Genomic DNA, 19,584 nt, shown 5'->3' with positions numbered 1-19,584 from the left:
ACTTTTCAGAGGTATTACGATTATTGTTTTGTTTATTTTTTGCATCCTGCTACGAAGCGTTATGAACAGCCCATTTACAATATAGTGGGGGTGTTAATACTCCAGCATTGGGAGGGTAGTAGAGTTGGCAGCGATAGGCCGGTCCAACATGAATTATGATTGTAACCATATTTCTCACCGTCTGTGGCCACCCGGTTGGTTAGGTATACAATTCTACCATTTCTGTTTTTAGAATGCGGTAGTGCACGACACTGGGGGCTCTGGAAATTGTTTGAAATAGACTGTTCATAATCCGACGAAAAAAAGATCACTGGACCAGTTGTTAGTTAGCATCCAGGCAGCGGCTCTGCTCATACAATATGAGCACACGGGCTGCTGGGAGCTCTTGTTTCAGAACTTCAGGTTCCTAGGTGTCATGTCAACGTGGCTGTTCCTGTCGTAGAACCCCTGGATTAGGGACATGTTGAGAGCAGGGGCGAATGTATAGAAGTAGAATACTCTTCAACGCTCCTATGTGCTTTTCCAACATGCTGGAGTTCTTAACCTTCTTCAGGGACTGGGACAAACGGACACAGAGGGCCAAAGGGGTCGCACTTAGCTTATACAGCCACATGGATTGCTCTCCGAACCTCTCAGAGCAGCAGAGTCAGACCTCAAGCTAGGTGGATGGACAGGGTGCAACCTGCGGCAGCACAATCCAACCTACGGCAGCACAATCCAACCTACGGCAGCACAATCCAACCTACGGCAGCACAATCCTCAACCTAATCCTCGACACACCTCAAGAAGGACACCCCCAGGTCAAAGCAAGCGCACCCACTCCTCACTTCACAGCAAGCACACCCATCCACAAAACCCGATCAAACGTAGGTGTCTTCAATTCACCGCCTATCCCACCCATCCACTTGGTATCCACCAATCCAACCCCCCCACGCGCGTCTAATTCTGAGCCTCTAAACAAACCCCCGGATGAATTCCAATCCTCTAGTGCGAGCCACCACGACCCATCCATCCATCCATCCATGGATCGATCCATTCAACCAAGCGCATGCCACCCACCCAGCCACCCACCCACCGGGAAAAGAAAGCGAGCGAAGCCCTATCCAGCTCAGCCGCAGCTCAACCCAGCCCAGTCCAATCCGGTCCGGTCCAGTCCAGAAACGCCTATCCACCGCCGCCCTAGACGCGCCTGTCTTTGTCTTGTCCCAACCTTGTACTAGCAGAAAGTATAGTATAAAAAAGAGAGTGAGATAGGGAAAATAAGGAGGGGATGCAAAGAGAGTAAAAAAAAAAAAAAAAAACCCGCGCCGCCGCCAGAATGTGTGCAGTGTGATAGGATATGGGTACAGTAAACAAAAAAAAAAGAATGAGAGAAGCGAAGACCCGCAGAAAAAAAGGGGGTATCCATCGCCTCGATGCCGCCGCGACTCATCCCGCGCGAGCGAAATTAAGTATTATATAGCCGCAGCCCTGCCGACCGCCGCGGCCTCCGCCTCCGCCTCCATCTGTTCTCACACAGACTCGGGCTCATCACAAACGGGGCCTCCACTGATACTCCCCCCAGAAAAGGAGGCGTTGGACCCCTCCCCGGCGGTGCGCGGGCGCTCCCTCGCCGCCGCCAGGGAGTCCTTCTCCTCCTCGCTCAGCCTCAGGCGAAGCTTCTCGTCGAGCATGCTGACCAGCCGCTCGCTGTACTGGTCCAGCAGGCCGCTGAGTATCGTTTCGCTGACCTTGCCGCTGCTGGCGTCACCTTGGCTCCCGCCTCCAGAATCGCCCCGCCGATCACCGTGTCCTCGATGGCTATTACCGCTGCCATGTCCGCTCCCCGTGCGGCTCCTGATGGCCCGTTCCCCTAGCGCAGCCGCCGTCAACCGCAGCTCGGCATCCAGCTGCGCCAGCACGTCCCCGTGGATGGAGTCGGCCGATGCCAGCTTCCTGCGGTACGCGCGCAGCTGCCGGCAGGTCTGTTCCGTCGCCATGCTGAGGGTCCCGAACCCGTATCCATTCCCGCCACCACTGCCACCGCCGCCGCCGCCACCGCCTCCACCGCTACCGCGCTGGTTTGAGCTGGAGTTTTTGCGGGACTTGGACGTGGATAGTGGGGTTGCTCCTAGGGCGGGAAGGGATGGGCGGCGGAACATTTTGGAGCGGGTCTTGGGACTTTCGGGCGGTGGGCTGTCGTCGGAGCAGCGGGAGCCGGCGCCGGAAGACGGTCGCCGGGACGGAGTGCGGGCGTGGGTGTCGTCTATGATGATCATGCTGGTGGTGTTGGTAGGAGAGGTCGCTTGCTTTTCGGGGGTGCTGTTGTTGTTACTGTTGCTGTTATTGTTGTTGTTCGGGGTCCGGAGGGACGAGAAAGGGAGCTGAAATTTGGCGGGACGGCGATGTGAGGGTCGGGGAGGGGAACGCCGTCCTGTACTTGAGCTAGGGGGCCCGGCGGATGAAGTTGGGCGTTGGAATTCGGCCAGTTCCGCTTTGGAAAGAACTCGCCGTAACGGCGGCCGGGTAGAGGCCGGCTGGGGAGCCTTTTCTGGAGACGGGTCGCGACTTTGTGATCCGTTGCTTGAGTCGTCAAAGTCGAGGCCCCATATCATGATTGTACCATCTTCGCCTACACTGACGACCTTACGGCCGGATTCTTCGCCGTCGATGAGGACGGCGCCGTTGATGGCTTCGGTATGGCCCCATTCGCGGTCCATGAAACAGCCTGCTTGGGTGTCATAGACTCGCACGGATTTGTCCGTGTTGGAAATGCCGAGAAGGAAAGGGGGGTCATTGGACCCGGGCTGACTATGGGTCAATGACTCTAGCACGACCGAGTCGAGCCCGGATTCGTCATTGCACTTGAACGTGCCGAGAACCCGCCCGTTACCGAAGTCGTACTGGCATACAGAACGATCCAGCAGAGACACAAACACGGCCTTCTCGTCGGTTGTCACGGCCATTGCGGACGGAGATGCCTTCAAGGAGACCGATTTGAACGGAATGGCTGCCAAGACGTCGGGTTCGCCCTCCTTGCTCACCAGGTCGTGGATTTGGAGAGTCCGGTCGAGGGAGCACGTCAGGACCTTGTCCTCGTTCGGTACTAGTACCTGGACCACTTTGGCGCTGAACTCGAGCGTCTGGAAGTGCTCGAACACCCCTGCGGATGAGCGGTGGAACAGCTGAACGGTTCGGTCTCGGCCGCAGGAGGCCACGAGGAATCTAGATTTGCCTTCGTGGACAGTGATGTCCTGGCAATTAGAAGAGTGTGCCTTTGTTTCCAGCAAACACTCTCCGGTGGAAACCTCAACAATCCGGAGGACGCCCAACTTGTCTCCGGCTATGAAGAAGGACCCGTCGTTCGTGGCTCTCACCACAACGACTTGATTGGCGGGACCGGACTCGGCGCTTGTGTCCACCTGTTCGATTGGTATGTCAAAAGACGACTTTATGATGCCGCCCAGATTCCAATGGTCACCCTGCCGAGTCCGGACCACGTAAAGAAACTGGCGTCAAGGGTGTTTGATGCGGATAACGGCTGTACCCCAACGATTGGATCGCCGAGGCCCGGGATAGGAATGTGTGATTTCTCGCCCAGGGAATTGCCGGGCGTATAGTCCGCACTCCAGATATCGATCGATCGCCTGGTGTCGATGGTGACAAGGTTCTCTGCCAAAAAGCCCATGGCTACGAGACCGGCCGCCATTGCCGAAGTACGGATGGTCGGTTCGGAGCAGCCGCTCAATATATCATCAAGGCTTATAATGGCAAGCTGACCTTCTCTTCCTCCGACGTGGATATCTTCTCCTCGGCGAGAGACGCAGGTGACGCTGAAATCGACCTCTACCGCCTTCGACAGCTTCATTTGCTTGTTGGTATCATCGAGCAAGCAGACACAACCCGTTTCGGAGCAGATGATAGTCTTTTCGTCTGATATCGAGAGCGCACAGGAAAATGTTTCGTCCAGCATCGCCCCGAGCAGAATGTTTCTGCCCGGCAACGGCTTCTGAGCCGGCAGAGGAGCGGGGGTCGCTCCTTCGTTCGAGAATTTCGTTTTCACGGGCGTTACATCCAGCCCTTCCTCAACCCTCCACACCTTGACATGGCGGACACCGAGCGTGATGACATTGTTGCCCATCCACACCATCTCCTTCACGGACGCGGTGCATCTGTTCTGTTGAAACAGCTTCACCGCGCCGGTCCGGGAGTCGACCTTCCACAGGTAGAGAAACCCGTCATTTGCTGCCCCTAGCGACGCCAGGTACTTTGTGTCGGGAGACCAAGCCACAGCCTTGACCCCGAAGGTGTGTTCGCTGATGGACACCAGGGGTACGTCGGAAGAGGCATCTTGTAGGTTGAACAAGAGCACACGCGGGGCATAGCCCGTTTCACCCACGGCTAGGTACCGTCCATCTCGGCTGAGGGCCAGGCAGGTCGCAGCCTTGATCCGTTCGCGGCTCGTCCAGGTCTTGGAGGTCGGCGAGTCGGGCCACTCAGCATAGAGGGAGTCTCTGGGAGAAGAAGCAGCAGCTCTATTTCTGCTATCGTTGGCTTTTGGTGTAGAGATCGGCGTGGACGAATTGTTTGTGGTGGGGGAGACGCTGAGGAGGGGAACGGCGGTGGGGCGTGCTCGGTAGAAGCGCTGCGCATAGTGCTCGCCGGAGACATCTACCACGACCACGGCGCCGCCGGCGAGGTATGCGAAGGACGAGTGGACCGTGTCGAAGCCGGTGGGCGAGCCGCAGGTGGTACCGACCACACGCTGCAGGGAGAGGCAGGAGTCGTAGTAGGCTCGGGGTCGAATAGAAGACCGGGAGGGGCGTGAGACAAACGGGGAGTTGGACGGTGTAGGCTTAGTCCGGTTTGAGGGAGTGGATGCCATCGCTCTTCGCCATGGACTGACTGATCAGAACAACCCAAAAAGCGGGGACGGAGAGTGAATCGAAGGGCTGAACGAGGGCGTCGGAGCATATAATCGGCGGGGAAAGAGTCGGTGTGTGACCGTGACGAGGTAGTAGTAGTAGTTAACTGGAGGCAGAAGGAGCGCAGCAAAGGAAAGAAAGAATCGAATCGAGTCTGGAATGTGTGTGTCTCGCGCGAAGCTGCTCAAAAGAATGATGGAGGCAGAACGGCGGTTTGAAAGCTACAGGTACAGACGCACAGAATCAGCATCTGCGGGTCAGGAAGCGCCCGATGCATGGCCATGCAGGAGGCGCCGGGTATCTCATAGCGATGCAGTCGTTGGGCACGGAAACAACTTCGGAGCTTACAGTGACATGAAGATCGTGCAGCGAGACAAACTCAATTGCCCCGGCGCCGATGTCGATTAGGGTTTAGATTCGGTGCACGACATTTGCGTGGAGGCGTCGCGAAAACGCCGTTGAATCTAGGATGGTGAAGAAAAAACACCAAACCCCCGGTGCCCAGCTGCGATCTCCGGCAAGCCTCGTCCCAGGCCTTTTGTTGGGCCCTGTTCTCCTGGGCTTGTGTTGTGGGTCAGGCTGGTTGTGCAGGGGAGAGCTTGTGGTACTGTGTAGAAAATATGGCCCGTGCGTCCACCATCAGATTTGCGCCAGCTTGTTTCCCATTTGGGACGACTATCAGTGGGGCTAGCCAGTTTTCTGGATGCTCAGTGGTTCCGACCAAAAAAAACAAGAGGAAAGAAAAAAGGAAGATCCGGACAACCTCCCACCACCTGGTCCATCTGTACCACTCAAGCCACGGTGAATCCCAAGGTACTGTGTACATTAGGCATTCAGTGGAAACACCGCGGCCCAGCTGGAGACAGACACAAATTCGCAGCCACATGGTGGCCCATCGTGGCGAAAGGAGCCAGGTCCCGATGCCATTTCCCACACCAATGTGATGAGCCGCGAGGTTGCATTAGTGCGGGCCGAGCCTGCAGCCAGCGAGATGACACCCCTAACCGAGCAGCTCGAGTACCGGACAAGGAATATCTGTCACTCGGGACCGCACGAGGGGCTCGGACCACGTTGACAAGCTTTTAGATGTCTTATGAGAGAATCATAACAAATCACGAGAAGGACCGACGAGACGTCGATTTTAGCTAAGGCGGGTTGGTCGCCTCGGTGATACCGAATTGATTGACTGAGGGACAGCCATTCTCGGCAGAACTCCCTGAGACATGGCGGCCATAGGAGGCACGCACTCTCTCATACATCGTAATTCGTACACCCCCGTCTAATAGTACAATAATACAATATTAACACACAGCTATCAGCGCCGTGGGTTGGTTATGCGTTCGGGGTGGTTGCGGCCTTTGCCATTTACAAGCCAACCATCCCCTCCCCGTGTGTCGTATGTCGTGACTATTCATCCCATCATCCCACTCGCAAGCCTCCGTTGCGCCTCCCTCCGCTGCGCTTCAGCACGAGCCGCCTTGTCTTTGTGGTTCGGACCCCTCGGCTCGTTCCATATGGGGTCGCGGACGATGCCCTCGGCGCGCCACTTCCTGGGCGGTTTCTTGCCCAGCGCCGCCCATTTCGTCCAGACCTGCTTGCCGCGGTTGTGCCACCGCGCTTGCCGCTCGACCTCCGTCTCGGGGTCCGCCACCCATTTCGCCTTCAGGATCCTACGGATCGCCTCGGGCGACACCTCGAACTTTTGCGCCAGCGTCTCGGTCGTGTACTCATCGGGGAACTGTTGGTGCAGCATCCGGATGCCGACTAGGGCGTCGGGCGACAGCTTCTTGCGCGGCTTCCAGCCTTCAGGGAACTTTTTTGCCAGGGCCTCCTTCTGGATCCTCCAGGGTTCTTTGGTTTTGGGTTCAGCCCAGTTGCCACCCTGAGTATTCGATTCCGGGTTGGGCCGCCTCGGTTTCCTGGCACCTCCCGCCGGTTTGTACCGCTGTTCACGGCCACCGGAGTCGCCTGTCTTCGACCTGTATGCCTGAGGCCTTGCCGTTGGCCTGGCATAGTCATTCTGGGATAGGTGTCTGAAAGGATCGTTGGCTACCGGTTCGGATGCGTGGGAGCTCGCTAGTGGGTTGTTTTGGACACTCCGCCCTCCACCTCTTCTTTTGAAAGGCTTCGGCGCCTGCCAGTCCCTGTCCCTCGCGCATGACGTGTGCAACGCTCGAGGTGTGGTGGCAAGTATGGAGCTTGTCTGTTGAGTGCATGCCCGGTTGGGCTGAGTTGAGAGAGCTCGATATTGGGTGGCACGTGGTGTCGTAGTACGGAGAGGGACGTGGATTTGCGCGATGGTCCTGACAAAAATCTTCAAAGCTGTTATACGGCAGGAGCAATCCATCGTATAAAAACCAAGAAAGCAAAATAAATCGGTTGGGTAGAGGCTGGCGGGCAAGTTGTTGCAAAGGAAGTAAACGAAATGTTGCCGTCTCTGAAAATTTACAAGACCCTAGTCCGGCGAGTGGAGCCATGTGCCGGCCTGACGCAGACAGACCCACCAACCCGATCCGTTCCCATGGGCCACAGCTCCCGCCCACACCATCAAACCTTGTGATTGATACCTTGTGTTCGCACCGCAACCCATATACCAAGTGCAAGTCACTCACTGGGCTCACGGACTTGGTCCAGAATCCCTACTTCAGAATTGCCGTTGATTATCCTATAGCTAGGAACTAATTAGAACCCAGTCCTCAACATACCCGATTCAAGGCTCCATGATGACGACGACGACAGTCAATGTGAAGCAGGCCAGGTCCGTGATTATCACAGAGATCGGGCTAAAGAACGCCAACCCCAGCGTACTATTTTTGAGCCCCCGGCCTCCTGTCGAGCCATCCTGCCCGGGCTGCCTGCCATCCACCCGCACATGAGGGCTCATTCTACCTTGCTACATAACTTATAGACATTGTGAACAGTCCGTTTTATTACAAACGGCGTCATGTGGCACTTCTCCGCCGGCCGCGAAGGGTGGCCAAGATTGGGGAGCGAGCACAGCCGTTGAGGTAGGTTAGGTGGGGTAACAAGAGGAGAACTATGCTAGTGATCTAGCTGCCTCCTGCTGTTCGGTAGGCAGTCCGAGAGGCCGAATCTCCCCGGGGCGGTGTTGGACATCGCGAGGGGGCAGTTTCGGGGTGCATCGTGTGGCTGTGGGTTACAAGACGAGGATCGATGCTGTTACAGAACCTGCGGTGAGCTACCCGGTGGGTGTGGTCCAGGCAGATCCCAGCCTCCTGTGGGGTCGTTATAAGTTCGAGATCCGAGGAAGAAGGATGTGAAACGTCGGCGAGTTGAGCATTGCACAGTACCTAGCTCTTGATTCCGACGGGATGTGGGCGAGATTGGGGCCCGGACTCTGTCACATCTGGGATGAAGATATGCTGCAACAATTTTATTGCGAAAGTAGATCGAGCTAATTGATCTGCTCTAAACCGTTGTACAATGCACCATGACAATGTTTTTGTGTGACCGCGCAACTCCGAAACTGCCCCACGAATCCAGTAATACTTGTCTGCGACAATGCCTCCTGTCGCACACACCCTGAGATCCCAACGCCACACATCCGTTCTCTGAACCCAAAACCCAATCAATGTCCCGTCATACCGAAACGGAGTAATAACAAAGGTACACCCGCAAAAAAAAGCAATGGTAAGAAATAAAACAAGAATAGAAACATGAAACAACGCGTTCCCTTTTGTTTAAGCATCGTGCATCAACTCGACCGGCGGCCGGGAAGTATGCGCCATGATCGGCTTGCTCGCCGGGGGCGCAATCGGGCTCATGTCCTCGGGCTCATCCGTCATGTCATGAATAATAACACACGGCAGGTCCGGGCTCGCGCCCAGCTCCGGGTTCGGTTGGAATACCAGGGTCGAGCTGCGGCTCCGCTGCGGGCCCCGACTGCTCTCGACTGGCGACACGGGCGACCCCATCGCCATAGCGCTGGCCAATTCGGAGCCGTTGGGATTGTTGTGGTGCCTCAGCCGGGCCAGCGCTTCGGCTAGGTCGTCGGCGTGCACCATCTTGTTGGGTGCGTCCTCCATTGTCTGTTCCCATCCGTGCGGCGGGCTAGGGGGGGGAGAGATGAAGAAGAGCTTGCCCGCGTCAGGCAGCGCCAATTTGTGTGGTTGTGTCGTGAGCGGCGTCGGCTGGCCGAAGTATACACGGCAACGGTCGCCCATAATGGGCTCGCCGTCCCAGATCTCGCGCACTGCAACGGCGTCCTTAACGCTGTAGAACGAGACAATAATGCGGCTGAGAGATTTCAGCGGGGAAAAGGCGTGAATGCGGGCGATTTTCTCGATGAGGTCACGAATCTGCTGGAGGTTGTCCGGAGAGAAGATGTCACGCGATTGGAGGTTGGTGAAGATCAGCGTGTTGCAGGGTGGTGTTGGCTTGATCAGCGGGGGGAGGTTGGCGAGGTCAAGGGTTAGCGTCGACTTGCGCGACCGGGTGCTGCTGCCCGTCGAAGAGCGAGTGGGCGACGGCGGAAGTTGTGGTGACAATTGTTGTTCTTCGGTATGCTGCGCTGCCCGGAAAGGCAGATCCCTCTGTAGTTGTTGCTCCATTTCGGCGGATATGCGAACGAGTTGGTCGGATTGACAGCGGGTGATGTAGATGATGTGCGTGGCGATGGAGCCCGCTAATGATGTGTGTGTTGCGTGATTGTATTTAACGTATTTATTTCAGAGGCCTCTTTTGTTGACCGTTAGGTAGTGTCTTTGAAGCTTTAGGCTTTGTTGGAGGAGCAGTGTCAAGATGCAGACAATGGAACAAACGGAAGGAATCCGGTGCGGCGGGATGGATTTATAAGTTGAGTTGGCGGATGTTCTGCTGCAGCGTTGGATGCATGCAGCAACCCCCGGGTCGATCACGGGCCGTTTTGACAAGCCGCAAAGCCGCCGCTGGTTGGATGAGGAGGCGGAGTTGTCGCTGAGACGGGACCACTTAGCACTGACCTGCTGGGCTCCCTGTACAGAACGTGGCTTCGACCGAAAAGTTTGCGCGTTCAACTTGCCTCCCTAATTTGCAAAGCCTCTCTTTCCTGCTTGATCCTGCTGTGCCTGGCCAAGAAGCGGTTGGCTGCGAGATTCTCGATTGTGAAATTCCCCAGCGCTTGTTGCCACCGAACTCGAACAATGGCAGCCAAGAGCCTCAAGAGGGCATGGAGGGTTACAAGTGGAGCGATTGCAAGGGTGGATCTCTCGGCAAAATGTCCGTTTGCGACGCTCGAAAAATGGGCGCCCTCCGTTGTCTGATTCGCTGCCCGCTCTTTCCGACTTGCACAGCCTCATTGACCGATCGTTGGGACACAACGAGACGACGGGGACCAGCAGCACTGACAGACAAGCAGCAGACAAAGCCATGAGGATCAGGGTCTTCATCCGTCGCCAACTGGCGGCCCCGTCTCAACCTCGCATTCCTGTAACGGCCTCCGCCCAAAACCGCAGTGAGGCTCCCGGTCTGGATCCGAAATTACGGAGCTTGTTGTCACTGCCATCCCGAATACGCCATCTCAACAGAATACATTCCTGAGCCTCTTCAGGCGAGCAGGGCACTTTTGTCATGCCTCGGTGTCCACATGTTATGGCACTGCTCAGCCTTCCACGCCACCACCAATTTCACGGGTCAGACACGGCGAGACGGCAGAACTTAAAGGGGCGCCGGATACCTCGCAAGAGAGGGTCGAAGACCTGCCGAATTAGTTAAGCTTCCGAAAAAAAAAAAACCCTTTAGACGGAGACGGGGCGGTTAGTGACCGGCCTTTCACCTGCCTCTTACAACCTGCTCCCGATGCAACGCATGTAACTCCTGATGTACGCCAAGGAAGGTCGACGGAAGAGCAGAATAGCCGTCCGTTGACCTGCCCTGCAGTGCTGCACTAGAGAGAAATAAGGTAATTGATAGTCAAGTCTAACGAACGGATAAGCTTGGAGCTCCCTGATGGTAAGCAACGGCGAAAACGTGGCAGGGAGGCACAGCAGATGTCGAACTCGTGGCACCGAGAGCAACGCCATCGTCAGACTTGGCGACGAGCAAGTTCGCCCTGCAATGCTGCTGGGCCTGTGGAATCAGCGACCCCACGAGGATTATCATCTTCCCGACCTGGTGCTTTGTCTCACAAATTGGGTGGCCGATATGATGCCCGGCAGTGCCAACAAACCCAGCCATCTCCGTCTGCGCCGCCTTCTCACCGCAACGGCCATCCACGACACCAAGGAACGATCATCCGCCCGCCGAAATCTGCCAAGGGAGCCCATCTGATAACCCGACGTGACCGCCCGTAAGAGGCTGACCTGCTAGTCATCCAAAACCCGGACCCCTCACTTGCGGCTCCACAACTTTTGCACTGCCCGGTAGTCTATTGACGAGGTGAGCGGCCGGAGCAAGGGTCTGATATCATACATCGCCGTCTATCCATGTCTACCTATTGTCCAGCGTACAGTATAATACAGTCCCAACATACAGCGGCAAGACCCCTTCCGGTTACAGAGGCCCATAAGATAGCCCGGTTTTTGAGGGGAGAGGAGGGGAAGGTGAGAGATCCCCTCATCAGCGTCTCACCGGGCGTGGCTGAGCAGACAGCCGGCCGTTGCGGGACGGGCCAGATTTTGTGCCCTTTCTGTTTTGATGTCCGGCCGACCGTTTGTCCATGACAATGCCACCTCCTCTCGACGCTGGAACGGTTGCAGCGGTGAGGAGATGAGATGATCCGAGCCAACCAGCCATGACAACTACCCATGACAACCAGCCGTGATAGCCAGTCGAGACGACCAGCCGTGATGAGCAATCGAGGCAACTCGTCGTGACAACTAGCTATGACAGCCGCTGCCTGCAGACCTCCACCCCGACAACTACCTAATCTCGACCCCTAACCTCCCCACCAACCCCTTAACCACCCTATCATGCATCTCATTCGTCTCCGTGTTCGTCAACGTCTTCTCCAGACTCCGATAATTGATCCGATAACACATACTCCTCCGGCCCGTCTTCGGATGCGTGAACTCATCCACCAGACTCACATCCTCAACACAATCCCCCGCCGCATCCCTCACCACCTCCATCAAATCATTCTCATGCCACTCCGCCCCCCCTTCACCACCAGTACCACCACCACCCCCCAACCAAAACGACACATCCTTATAACAAGCCGGGTACTTACTAAACGGCACAAACAGCCTCAAACCCTCCAACCCGGCATCCTCCAGCCCCTGAAACTGCGCCAGGAACCGCTCATCCCGCGACCAAAACAGGCGGATATCCGGGACGCGGAACAGCAGCATGGCGATGCGCTCCAGGCCGATGCCAAACGCCCAGCCCATCTGGGACGGGCGCCCCGCGTTGGCGTGCAGCGCCTGCTGCGACACCCCACACCCCACGCACCTCTGAGCCCAGTTCACCCTGGTAGAACACCTCGAGCTCCCACGAGGGGGGACGTGAAGGGGAAGGTAGGCCTCGACCCAGCGCACGCGGAGGGGTTCGTTCGGCGGCAGCGGCTGGCGGTGGGGTCCGGGGGCGGGTGGTGGGGTTGGTTGAGGAGGGTGGCGGCGGCGGCGGCTTTTGGCGCGCGTGAAGAATCTCATTGACCATGAGCTCGAGGGAGCGTTTGAGGTGGGCTGCGACGGCGGCTGCCTCGGCCGGGGTGTGGTGCTCCGCCTGGAGGGGGTTGCGTTCCGGGTGGAAGGGCGGGTTGGGGTCCTCGACTTTCATGTTGTGCTTGGGGAGCTGGTCGAGGTCGGCGAGCACGGCGGCGGCCAGGTCCCCGTTGGGCACCTTGGTGCGGTCCCACACGCGCGCACCCTCCATCTGGTGGAAGACCGGGTAGTGGCTGCGGTCGACCTCGTCGCGGCGGTAGACGTCGGCGCTGAGCAAGGTACCCGCCGCTCGCGCTCGCCCGGAAGAGCTCCGGCCTCGTGCGCGCTGGTGTGGGTTCGTAGGAGGGTGTCCTTGTTGATGTAGTAGGTGTCGGTGCGGGCGCGGCCGGGGTGGTCCGGGGGGAAGCCCAGCGAGTCGAAGTTCTCGTACGTCGAGACGACCGGGTCGAACTCATTATAGTACTTGTAGGTCGGGCGGGGGAAGACGGATTCGATGGATTTTACGTGTGATGACCACAGGGTGGTCTTTCTGGAGGTGTAGTTTTCGCGAGATCAACGACAGGACGGTGGAGGAGACATTGAACCAAGAATCCGTCGCATATTTCTGGCCGTTGATCTCGACAGTTTTTGGGTTCGTCGTCACATTTGCAGGGGAAGTTGCGGCTTCTTTTCGCAAGGTCTCTATCAGCAAGACTGATCCACGGAGGGAGGTGCATGTTTCTGTTTTTTATTCTAACCTGAAGAGTAGTAGGCTGCCCGCCAGCACCGTGTTGACAGACTAGTTAACGGACTGCTTCGTCGAACAGGCAGCGCGATACTGGACCGACTCCCAAGGCGAGGCCACAGGGCACTCGCAATTCCCCGTGGTCCGACCATGTTGAAGTTCGGCTTGCGGCTCCTGGAGGCCTGATGGTGGGGAACAGGATCGCTCCTCGAAGGGCTCGGTCGAGGTCCCTCCGGGAGGCAGCTCGAAAAAGTTGGGTGGGGCATCCTCGCCAAGGACTCGGGATCGGGCATCTGTGCCATTCGCTGCGGCCCTGGGATCTTGATTGGCCAATGCGTCCCAGGGCGAAGGGTTCTTGAGAGGCAGCCAGAGTGTCGCCGAGGTCCTCAGGTGCGCCAGCCTCGTACGAGCAATGGACTCGGTTGTCTCCAACAAATACTTGGGAACGGAGAGAAGGGTGAAGCGTTCTCGGCGAAACCTAACATCAGCTTGACCAGGTACATTTGTAAATAATCATGGTCAACCCTAACCCTGTATCTGGCGCCGGTCCCGCTTTCCAGCGAAGAGACGGCGACCCCTGCCCCTGAGATCCATAGGCTTGGCGGGCTTGAAACTGACGTAGCCAGCCTGCACGGTCCAGTTCGAAAAGAAAAACCCTTAGATTTTACTTTGCCGTGGCTGCCGAACCAACTCCGATAGCGTATCTTTGCATCTTACTTTTATCTTCGCGATGAGTTCGTCGAGCTTTTTGGTTGCAGCCAGCGTTGTTTCAATATCATAAGGACTGCCATTCGCTTGTGATATTCTGCCTTTCATTTGAGTTATTTTTGGCCGCTTTCCCCGCCTAATAAAAACCGGAATGCTTTTGTAGCCTCTTATTTTCTGTATGGATACCGCAGGGCAAAATGCAGTCAGCCAAGAGTGAAGGACGCCCCGCGGTGGTGCCCTCGACCACGGTGATGGAAAAGAGGGATGGGGACAGGGCGGCCACACCCTCGCCGGCAAGAGTTCGGCCGGTGCATTACCCCTTCTGGTTCGGTGGCAGCGCTAGTAGTATGGCCGCCTGCGTAACACATCCCCTAGACCTAGGTAAGTTTAAGCAAGCCCACGATCCAGAGTGCAAACGCTCCTGATATAAAAGACTAACCCAGCCCCCTAGTCAAGGTACGAACCCCCGGCGCCGCTTCAACATAATGATAATTGACCAACCCACCCCTAGGTGCGCCTCCAAACCCGGACGGGCGACATGCCCAAGTCGATGAGCGGCACCTTTGTGCACATCGTCAAGCACAACGGCATCCGCGGACCTCTACAACGGCCTGTCGAGCCTCCCTCCTCCGGCAAATCACCTACTCCACCACACGGTTCGGCATCTACGAGGAAATGAAGTCGCGCTTCAGACTCCAAAAAGACGGACCCCACCACGGGCAAGCCCAAGCCCCCCTCGCTACCCCTCCTGATCGCCATGGCCATCCACCTCGGGCTTCATCGGCGGCATCGCCCGGCAACGCGGCCGACGTGCTCAACGTGCGCATGCAGCACGACGCGGCGCTGCCCGCGGGCCAGCGGCGCAACTACGCCCACGCCGGCGACGGCCTGGTGCGCATGGTGCGCGAGGAAGGCGCCGCCAGCCTGTTCCGCGGCGTCTGGCCCAACAGCGCGCGCGCCGCTGCCATGACCGCCAGCCAGCTGGCCAGCTACGACGTCTTCAAGCGCACCATGCTGCGCCTGACCCCCATGCAGGACAACCTGGCGACGCATTTTAGTGCGAGTTTCCTCGCCGGTGTGGTCGCTGCCACTGTGACGAGCCCGATCGACGTCATTAAGACGAGGGTCATGTCGGCGACGGGTGGTGATGTTGGTGTGGTGGGCGTGCTGCGCGAGGTGTACGCTAAGGAGGGAATGCGGTGGATGTTTAAGGGTTGGGTGCCGAGTTTTCTGAGACTGGGACCGTGAGTTTTCTGTTCCCCCCTCCCCCTCTGTTCGACCTTGAGTGTTCATGCTGATGTAACATGCGCCTTGTAGACAAACGATCTGTACATTTCTCTTTTTAGAGTCGCACCGCAAGGTTTATAGAAAGATCAACGGCATAGAGGAACCGGTATGAAACCGAGTAACGAGCGGCTTGACCCATGATACGGCGGTGGTACGAGTTACGATTGGATACGCTAGTTATTATCGACGACCATCGAGTGCATACGAGCATTATACACCGTCATGGGCAGGCAACCATAGAGACAGCGGTGGCGTTTGATGTGTTTTCTAGAGGGTATAGAAGCATTGCAGGCACCGGCGTTGGATAAAACCGTGTTTGGTGGTATCTTCTGTCCAGCTTATTGCCACCCTTGTATATTTCCTTCTCCTTTTCCTTTTTCTCTATACCCGCATTGTTGGTTGATTAGAGAGCTAGAGAGCTTGTATGGTAGAGCAATTGCCTTCCGGAATGTAAAAGATCCAAATTCCCCTCTGCTTTCCCGCTCCCCCAAACTCCGGCTGAGATATCCATGTCATGCAACCTGAAATAGGCGGGCTGTGTTACCATGAGCCTCTGGAAATTAAACGCATTGGATGGCGAGTGTTCGATGGGCTGCGTGTTGTTATGTTGCTAGTGGATGGTAGACGAGTGGCCCAATCCCGGGCGGGCGTCCGTATTAATAAGAGCCCATCTCGCGTACGTAAGCTCGAGTAGGGCCGTTACAATCCGCAGTGGCTAAGGGCGGCCACACACAAGCGGTTGGTGGGCTTGAGACGAGAGTGTGCTGGCGGCAGAACCCTTAGCCGCTCACGACCAGCTGTTTTGGCCTCCACCGTAAGGTGTCGCCCCATACGGCGTTGTCCCGCCAGCCCCGCCGGCCCCGCCCCAAGAGCCACCGTTCCCAAAGGGTGTCGTATACCCCCCACCAAAGCCGTCAGCCCCGGTGCCGTACTCTGGGCTCCGGGGACCGTTATAGTCGCCGTTCATTCCATCTCCGCCCTCATCGGCAAGCTCATGGATGAGCCCGGCAAGCTTCTGTTGAATGACCTTGATGCCCTCGCTGACGATCGTATCGGGCGGGAGATTCCCGGCGCTCTCGACGTTGAAGTAAAATCGGTTCGGGACGGCATCGTAGTCGAACGGCTCACCCTCCTGAGGGGGCTCCTCCCACGCGGCGTACTCGCTTGGGGGCCTGTGTTGTGTAAGCCAGCCAGTGTAAAGAGGGATCGTTGGGAAGGATGGGCTCACCATTCTGTCTTAGCATCCGTCTCGTACCAGAAATCCGTGTGGCGAAGCTTGTTGTGAGGGTCGTACTCAAACCCGATGGCCGCCGATGGCGCCCACTTCGCGTGCTCCTTCGCAATGCCTTTTTTTGCGATGCACTCGAGCTTGATTTCTTGACCCGGCCGGAGCTTTAAAATGAGAGCGCCGAGTCCTTCGGAATCTGAGACCACAGGGGTACCAAGGACCTGATTGATTCGCTCACCCGTCGGTACCAAGTCCCGAGCGAATACATGCATGTTTTCGTCTCCGGTGCATTTGGCGTGAAGGGTGAGCCTGACACTGCAGTGTTCGCAGCAACCGTCGCAGTCGCAATCCCTCGCGAACAGCAACCCCTCAACACCATCAGCATTTAGCGGGATAAGTCCGAGGCGGTGGGCGATAAACTCGTCGGCTAGTACGGAGCTGTTTTCTTCGATTTCCACAAGGTCGATCGCAATGGTGGGGATCTCGCCGAGCATAACGCGGCGGAGGGAGTTTGCGAAGGCGATATCCGCATTCGAGAGCTCGAACTTGACACGGATCGGGTCTGCCTGGGTTTTCGCGATCTCGTTTAGATCACATTGTTTCCCCAAGATCGAAAGCGGGGACGGAGTCGATAATGCGACAAAGACATACTTGAGAAATCTTGACAACCGGGCCCAGCGCCTCGGCGTCGTCCATCACCATCGGGTCGTAGTCCATGTTGCTGTTACTTGTAACTGCCGAAATTTTGAACTTTTGAATGTGCGCCGATAGATATAGTGCTGCGAGGAGGGAATTTGTGAGGAGTGAGGTGCAAGTTTGATGTTTGCGAATGCGAAGGCGGACGCGTGAGTGAGCTAAGGGCGGTGGCAGAAATGCATATGGCCTGGGAACAAAGCACGGCGTATCACATGGGGCCACCCCTCGTTGCAGTGGGGTGAATATAGCGGCTCACTCCCACAAATGACAGGAGTGGGTTCAGGAACTCGCATTCTTGCATCCGCCACAGAACTTGAGCTTCAGCCCCTCGGCGGGCCTCGACACAATTGTGGCGGCCCGTCAATGATCCGCCTGCAAAGTTGAGCTCCGGTCGGCCAAAGGGCCTGGAGCCAAGCCGGCTACCTCGCCCCCATAAAATTTCTTGAGCAACACGCGACTTTGAAGTTTGAACATTGAGCGACGGACCCTTGATTTCAGGAGCAGCAGATTCCCAGCACATTCACAACCATGCTACGACAAACCGTTTCGGCCACCTCCAGAGCCCTTCGCTCCACTGCCAGACTCGGCACCCAGAGGCAAACCATTGCGATTGCCCAATCCTACTACCAGACACCACTCGCCATTTCGAGGACAAGGTGGTACAGCTCCGAAACGGATGCCGCAAAAAAGAATGGAGAGGAGGGGAAGGAGAACGTCGAGGCCGAGAGCCCTGAGGCCGCTCTAAAGAAGCAATTAGAGACGAAGGATGCCGAGGTCCGCGACCTCAAGGTAAGCTACTCGGTTCTACACCCATTATCAGCGGCTGTCATACTGATACGTCAGCTTCCCAGGACCGCTACCTCCGCTCCGTGGCCGACTTCCGCAACCTGCAAGACCGGACACAGCGCGACATGAAGGCGGCGCGGGACTTCGCCATCCAGAAGTTCGCCAAGGACTTGGTCGAATCGGTCGATAACTTCGACCGTGCCTTGACCATGGTACCCCAGGAGAAGCTCAAGCCTGAGAACAAGACGGAACACACTCAGGACCTAGTCAACTTGTACGACGGCCTCAAGATGACAGAAAACATCCTGTTGTCGACGCTCAAGAAACACGGCCTCGAGCGCTTCGACCCCAACGGCGAGGTGTTCAATCCCAACGAGCATGAGGCCACCTTCATGACTCCCATGCAGGACAAGGAACACAACACCGTCTTCCAACACCCAGGAGAAGGGCTTTAAGCTCCAACGGCCGCGTCCTCAGGCCCGCCAAAGTGGGTGGTCGTCAAGAACACCTAAGCGGCGCTTTCGATCCCCCAAACTTCACTCTCCGGGAGGGCTGTTCCTCCCCTGTACTACTACCACTCTTGGAATTTCTTCGCCACAGTGCCACGTTATCTTGGGTACCGAGGGCAGGCCGGGCGTTTCTTGTTTTCTGGTCTCCGGATGTATAATGCGTCCTCTCATGATGATCGGTTCAAACCTGCTTAGCATATGGAATGCGGAAAAAAAGGGATAGAGATGACGGGTTGCTCTCGGACGGATTTATAGAGCCTCGGACACGCACAAAGATTACGCTACTAATGCAGATGATGGGGGTGGTTGGCGGCGATTTTACTTTGCATACTTGGTGGATTCTTTGCGTGAGAAAGATTACAATGAACAAATCAACCCAGCATTCAACGCACATTACCCAAACTTTTCTCTCAAACTAGAACCGATATTCCCTCAATTTCTCCTCTCTTCTTCCGTCTCGCCTCGGCTGATCACTCGAGTCACTTCAGTTTCTTGGCACACTCGGTCACACTGCGGGTTTTCCTTGGCTAAGGAAACCCCTTTTTCCTTTAAAAAAAAACAAAAAACAGAAGCCAGCTATTTGGTATTTGGTCTCTCATGTGAAATCACGGACATATATGCCTGACTACACTTGCACGTTGTCCCAAAACAAGGCACAACACCACCGTGATGGTAATGGCAAGCAATTCGAACTCGGTAGAGGCGGGCATGTCCCGAAATTGCCAGTGAGAATATCAAGTAGTTTTCTCGTAAATTCTATCATAGCTCTTGTATTTGGATAGGGCAACATTAACCTTCTTGGTTTCACATTGCGTCCAGGGGACTATATTGTTGACATTGGGGATGGAGACACCAAGGACAATTTCAGGGGTTACGATAGCCGATTGTAAATAGCTGCCCATGCTGTTCATTGCAGGGTAAATACAAACTGCATGTTTGAGTATTTGTCAATGCTGCGTCTCTGATTGCTAGTTAAGCATCTCTCTCTCTGCTAACTAGTGTTCTGTAAATTGGGGTGTGGGTGGCCTGGTGCAAAGCATTGGCTTGGTAACCTGGTTGAGCAGCAGCAAGGGGTTCACAGCAACAACGCTGGCATTTAGCATGCAATATAACCGCCATAACTCGTGTCTCGGGCCTAATGAAT

General features: G+C 56.4%; 8 protein-coding genes across 8 annotated transcripts in view; 3 read left to right on the top strand and 5 right to left on the bottom strand.

Moving 5' to 3' along the window:
• Positions 1–280, top strand: part of CHGG_10423 (uncharacterized protein) — a gene marked incomplete at both ends in the record, with an annotated part of 1,424 nt that extends 1,144 nt beyond the window's left edge. Inside the window, one exon of the mRNA XM_001228349.1 lies at positions 233–280. Within this exon, the coding sequence (XP_001228350.1) occupies positions 233–280 (48 nt within the window). The remainder of the gene's footprint in view (positions 1–232) is intronic.
• A 1,231-nt stretch (positions 281–1,511) lies between these two features.
• Positions 1,512–4,864, bottom strand: CHGG_10422 (uncharacterized protein; the record flags this gene model as incomplete). Its single annotated transcript, XM_001228348.1, has 2 exons — positions 1,512–3,401; positions 3,527–4,864. 2 exons carry the CDS (start codon positions 4,862–4,864, stop codon positions 1,512–1,514), a joined length of 3,228 nt encoding a protein of 1,075 aa, XP_001228349.1.
• Positions 4,865–6,315: 1,451 nt separating this feature from the next.
• Positions 6,316–7,816, bottom strand: CHGG_10421 (uncharacterized protein; the record flags this gene model as incomplete). The annotated part of the gene is made up of 3 exons (XM_001228347.1): positions 6,316–7,226; positions 7,517–7,569; positions 7,794–7,816. The coding sequence occupies 3 exons, from the start codon at positions 7,814–7,816 to the stop codon at positions 6,316–6,318; spliced, it is 987 nt and encodes a 328-aa protein (XP_001228348.1).
• Positions 7,817–8,605: 789 nt separating this feature from the next.
• On the bottom strand, positions 8,606–9,475 carry CHGG_10420 (uncharacterized protein; the record flags this gene model as incomplete). The annotated part of the gene is made up of 1 exon (XM_001228346.1): positions 8,606–9,475. One exon carries the CDS (start codon positions 9,473–9,475, stop codon positions 8,606–8,608), a length of 870 nt encoding a protein of 289 aa, XP_001228347.1.
• A 2,286-nt stretch (positions 9,476–11,761) lies between these two features.
• CHGG_10419 (uncharacterized protein) lies at positions 11,762–14,042 on the bottom strand (the record flags this gene model as incomplete). Its single annotated transcript, XM_001228345.1, has 6 exons — positions 11,762–12,265; positions 12,495–12,713; positions 12,785–13,031; positions 13,294–13,714; positions 13,802–13,853; positions 13,944–14,042. The coding sequence occupies 6 exons, from the start codon at positions 14,040–14,042 to the stop codon at positions 11,762–11,764; spliced, it is 1,542 nt and encodes a 513-aa protein (XP_001228346.1).
• Positions 14,043–14,472: 430 nt separating this feature from the next.
• On the top strand, positions 14,473–15,182 carry CHGG_10418 (uncharacterized protein; the record flags this gene model as incomplete). Its single annotated transcript, XM_001228344.1, has 2 exons — positions 14,473–14,590; positions 14,659–15,182. 2 exons carry the CDS (start codon positions 14,473–14,475, stop codon positions 15,180–15,182), a joined length of 642 nt encoding a protein of 213 aa, XP_001228345.1.
• Positions 15,183–16,008: 826 nt separating this feature from the next.
• CHGG_10417 (uncharacterized protein) lies at positions 16,009–17,166 on the bottom strand (the record flags this gene model as incomplete). The annotated part of the gene is made up of 3 exons (XM_001228343.1): positions 16,009–16,393; positions 16,450–17,015; positions 17,101–17,166. 3 exons carry the CDS (start codon positions 17,164–17,166, stop codon positions 16,009–16,011), a joined length of 1,017 nt encoding a protein of 338 aa, XP_001228344.1.
• Positions 17,167–17,673: 507 nt separating this feature from the next.
• CHGG_10416 (uncharacterized protein) lies at positions 17,674–18,386 on the top strand (the record flags this gene model as incomplete). Its single annotated transcript, XM_001228342.1, has 2 exons — positions 17,674–17,934; positions 17,997–18,386. 2 exons carry the CDS (start codon positions 17,674–17,676, stop codon positions 18,384–18,386), a joined length of 651 nt encoding a protein of 216 aa, XP_001228343.1.
• Positions 18,387–19,584: the final 1,198 nt, after the last annotated feature.

Source organism: Chaetomium globosum, genomic scaffold (assembly GCF_000143365.1).
Source record: "Chaetomium globosum CBS 148.51 scaffold_7 genomic scaffold, whole genome shotgun sequence".
NCBI lineage: Eukaryota > Fungi > Ascomycota > Sordariomycetes > Sordariales > Chaetomiaceae > Chaetomium > Chaetomium globosum.
The sequence above is the reverse complement of the archived record's forward strand: the minus strand, read 5'-3'. Positions and strand labels throughout refer to the sequence as shown.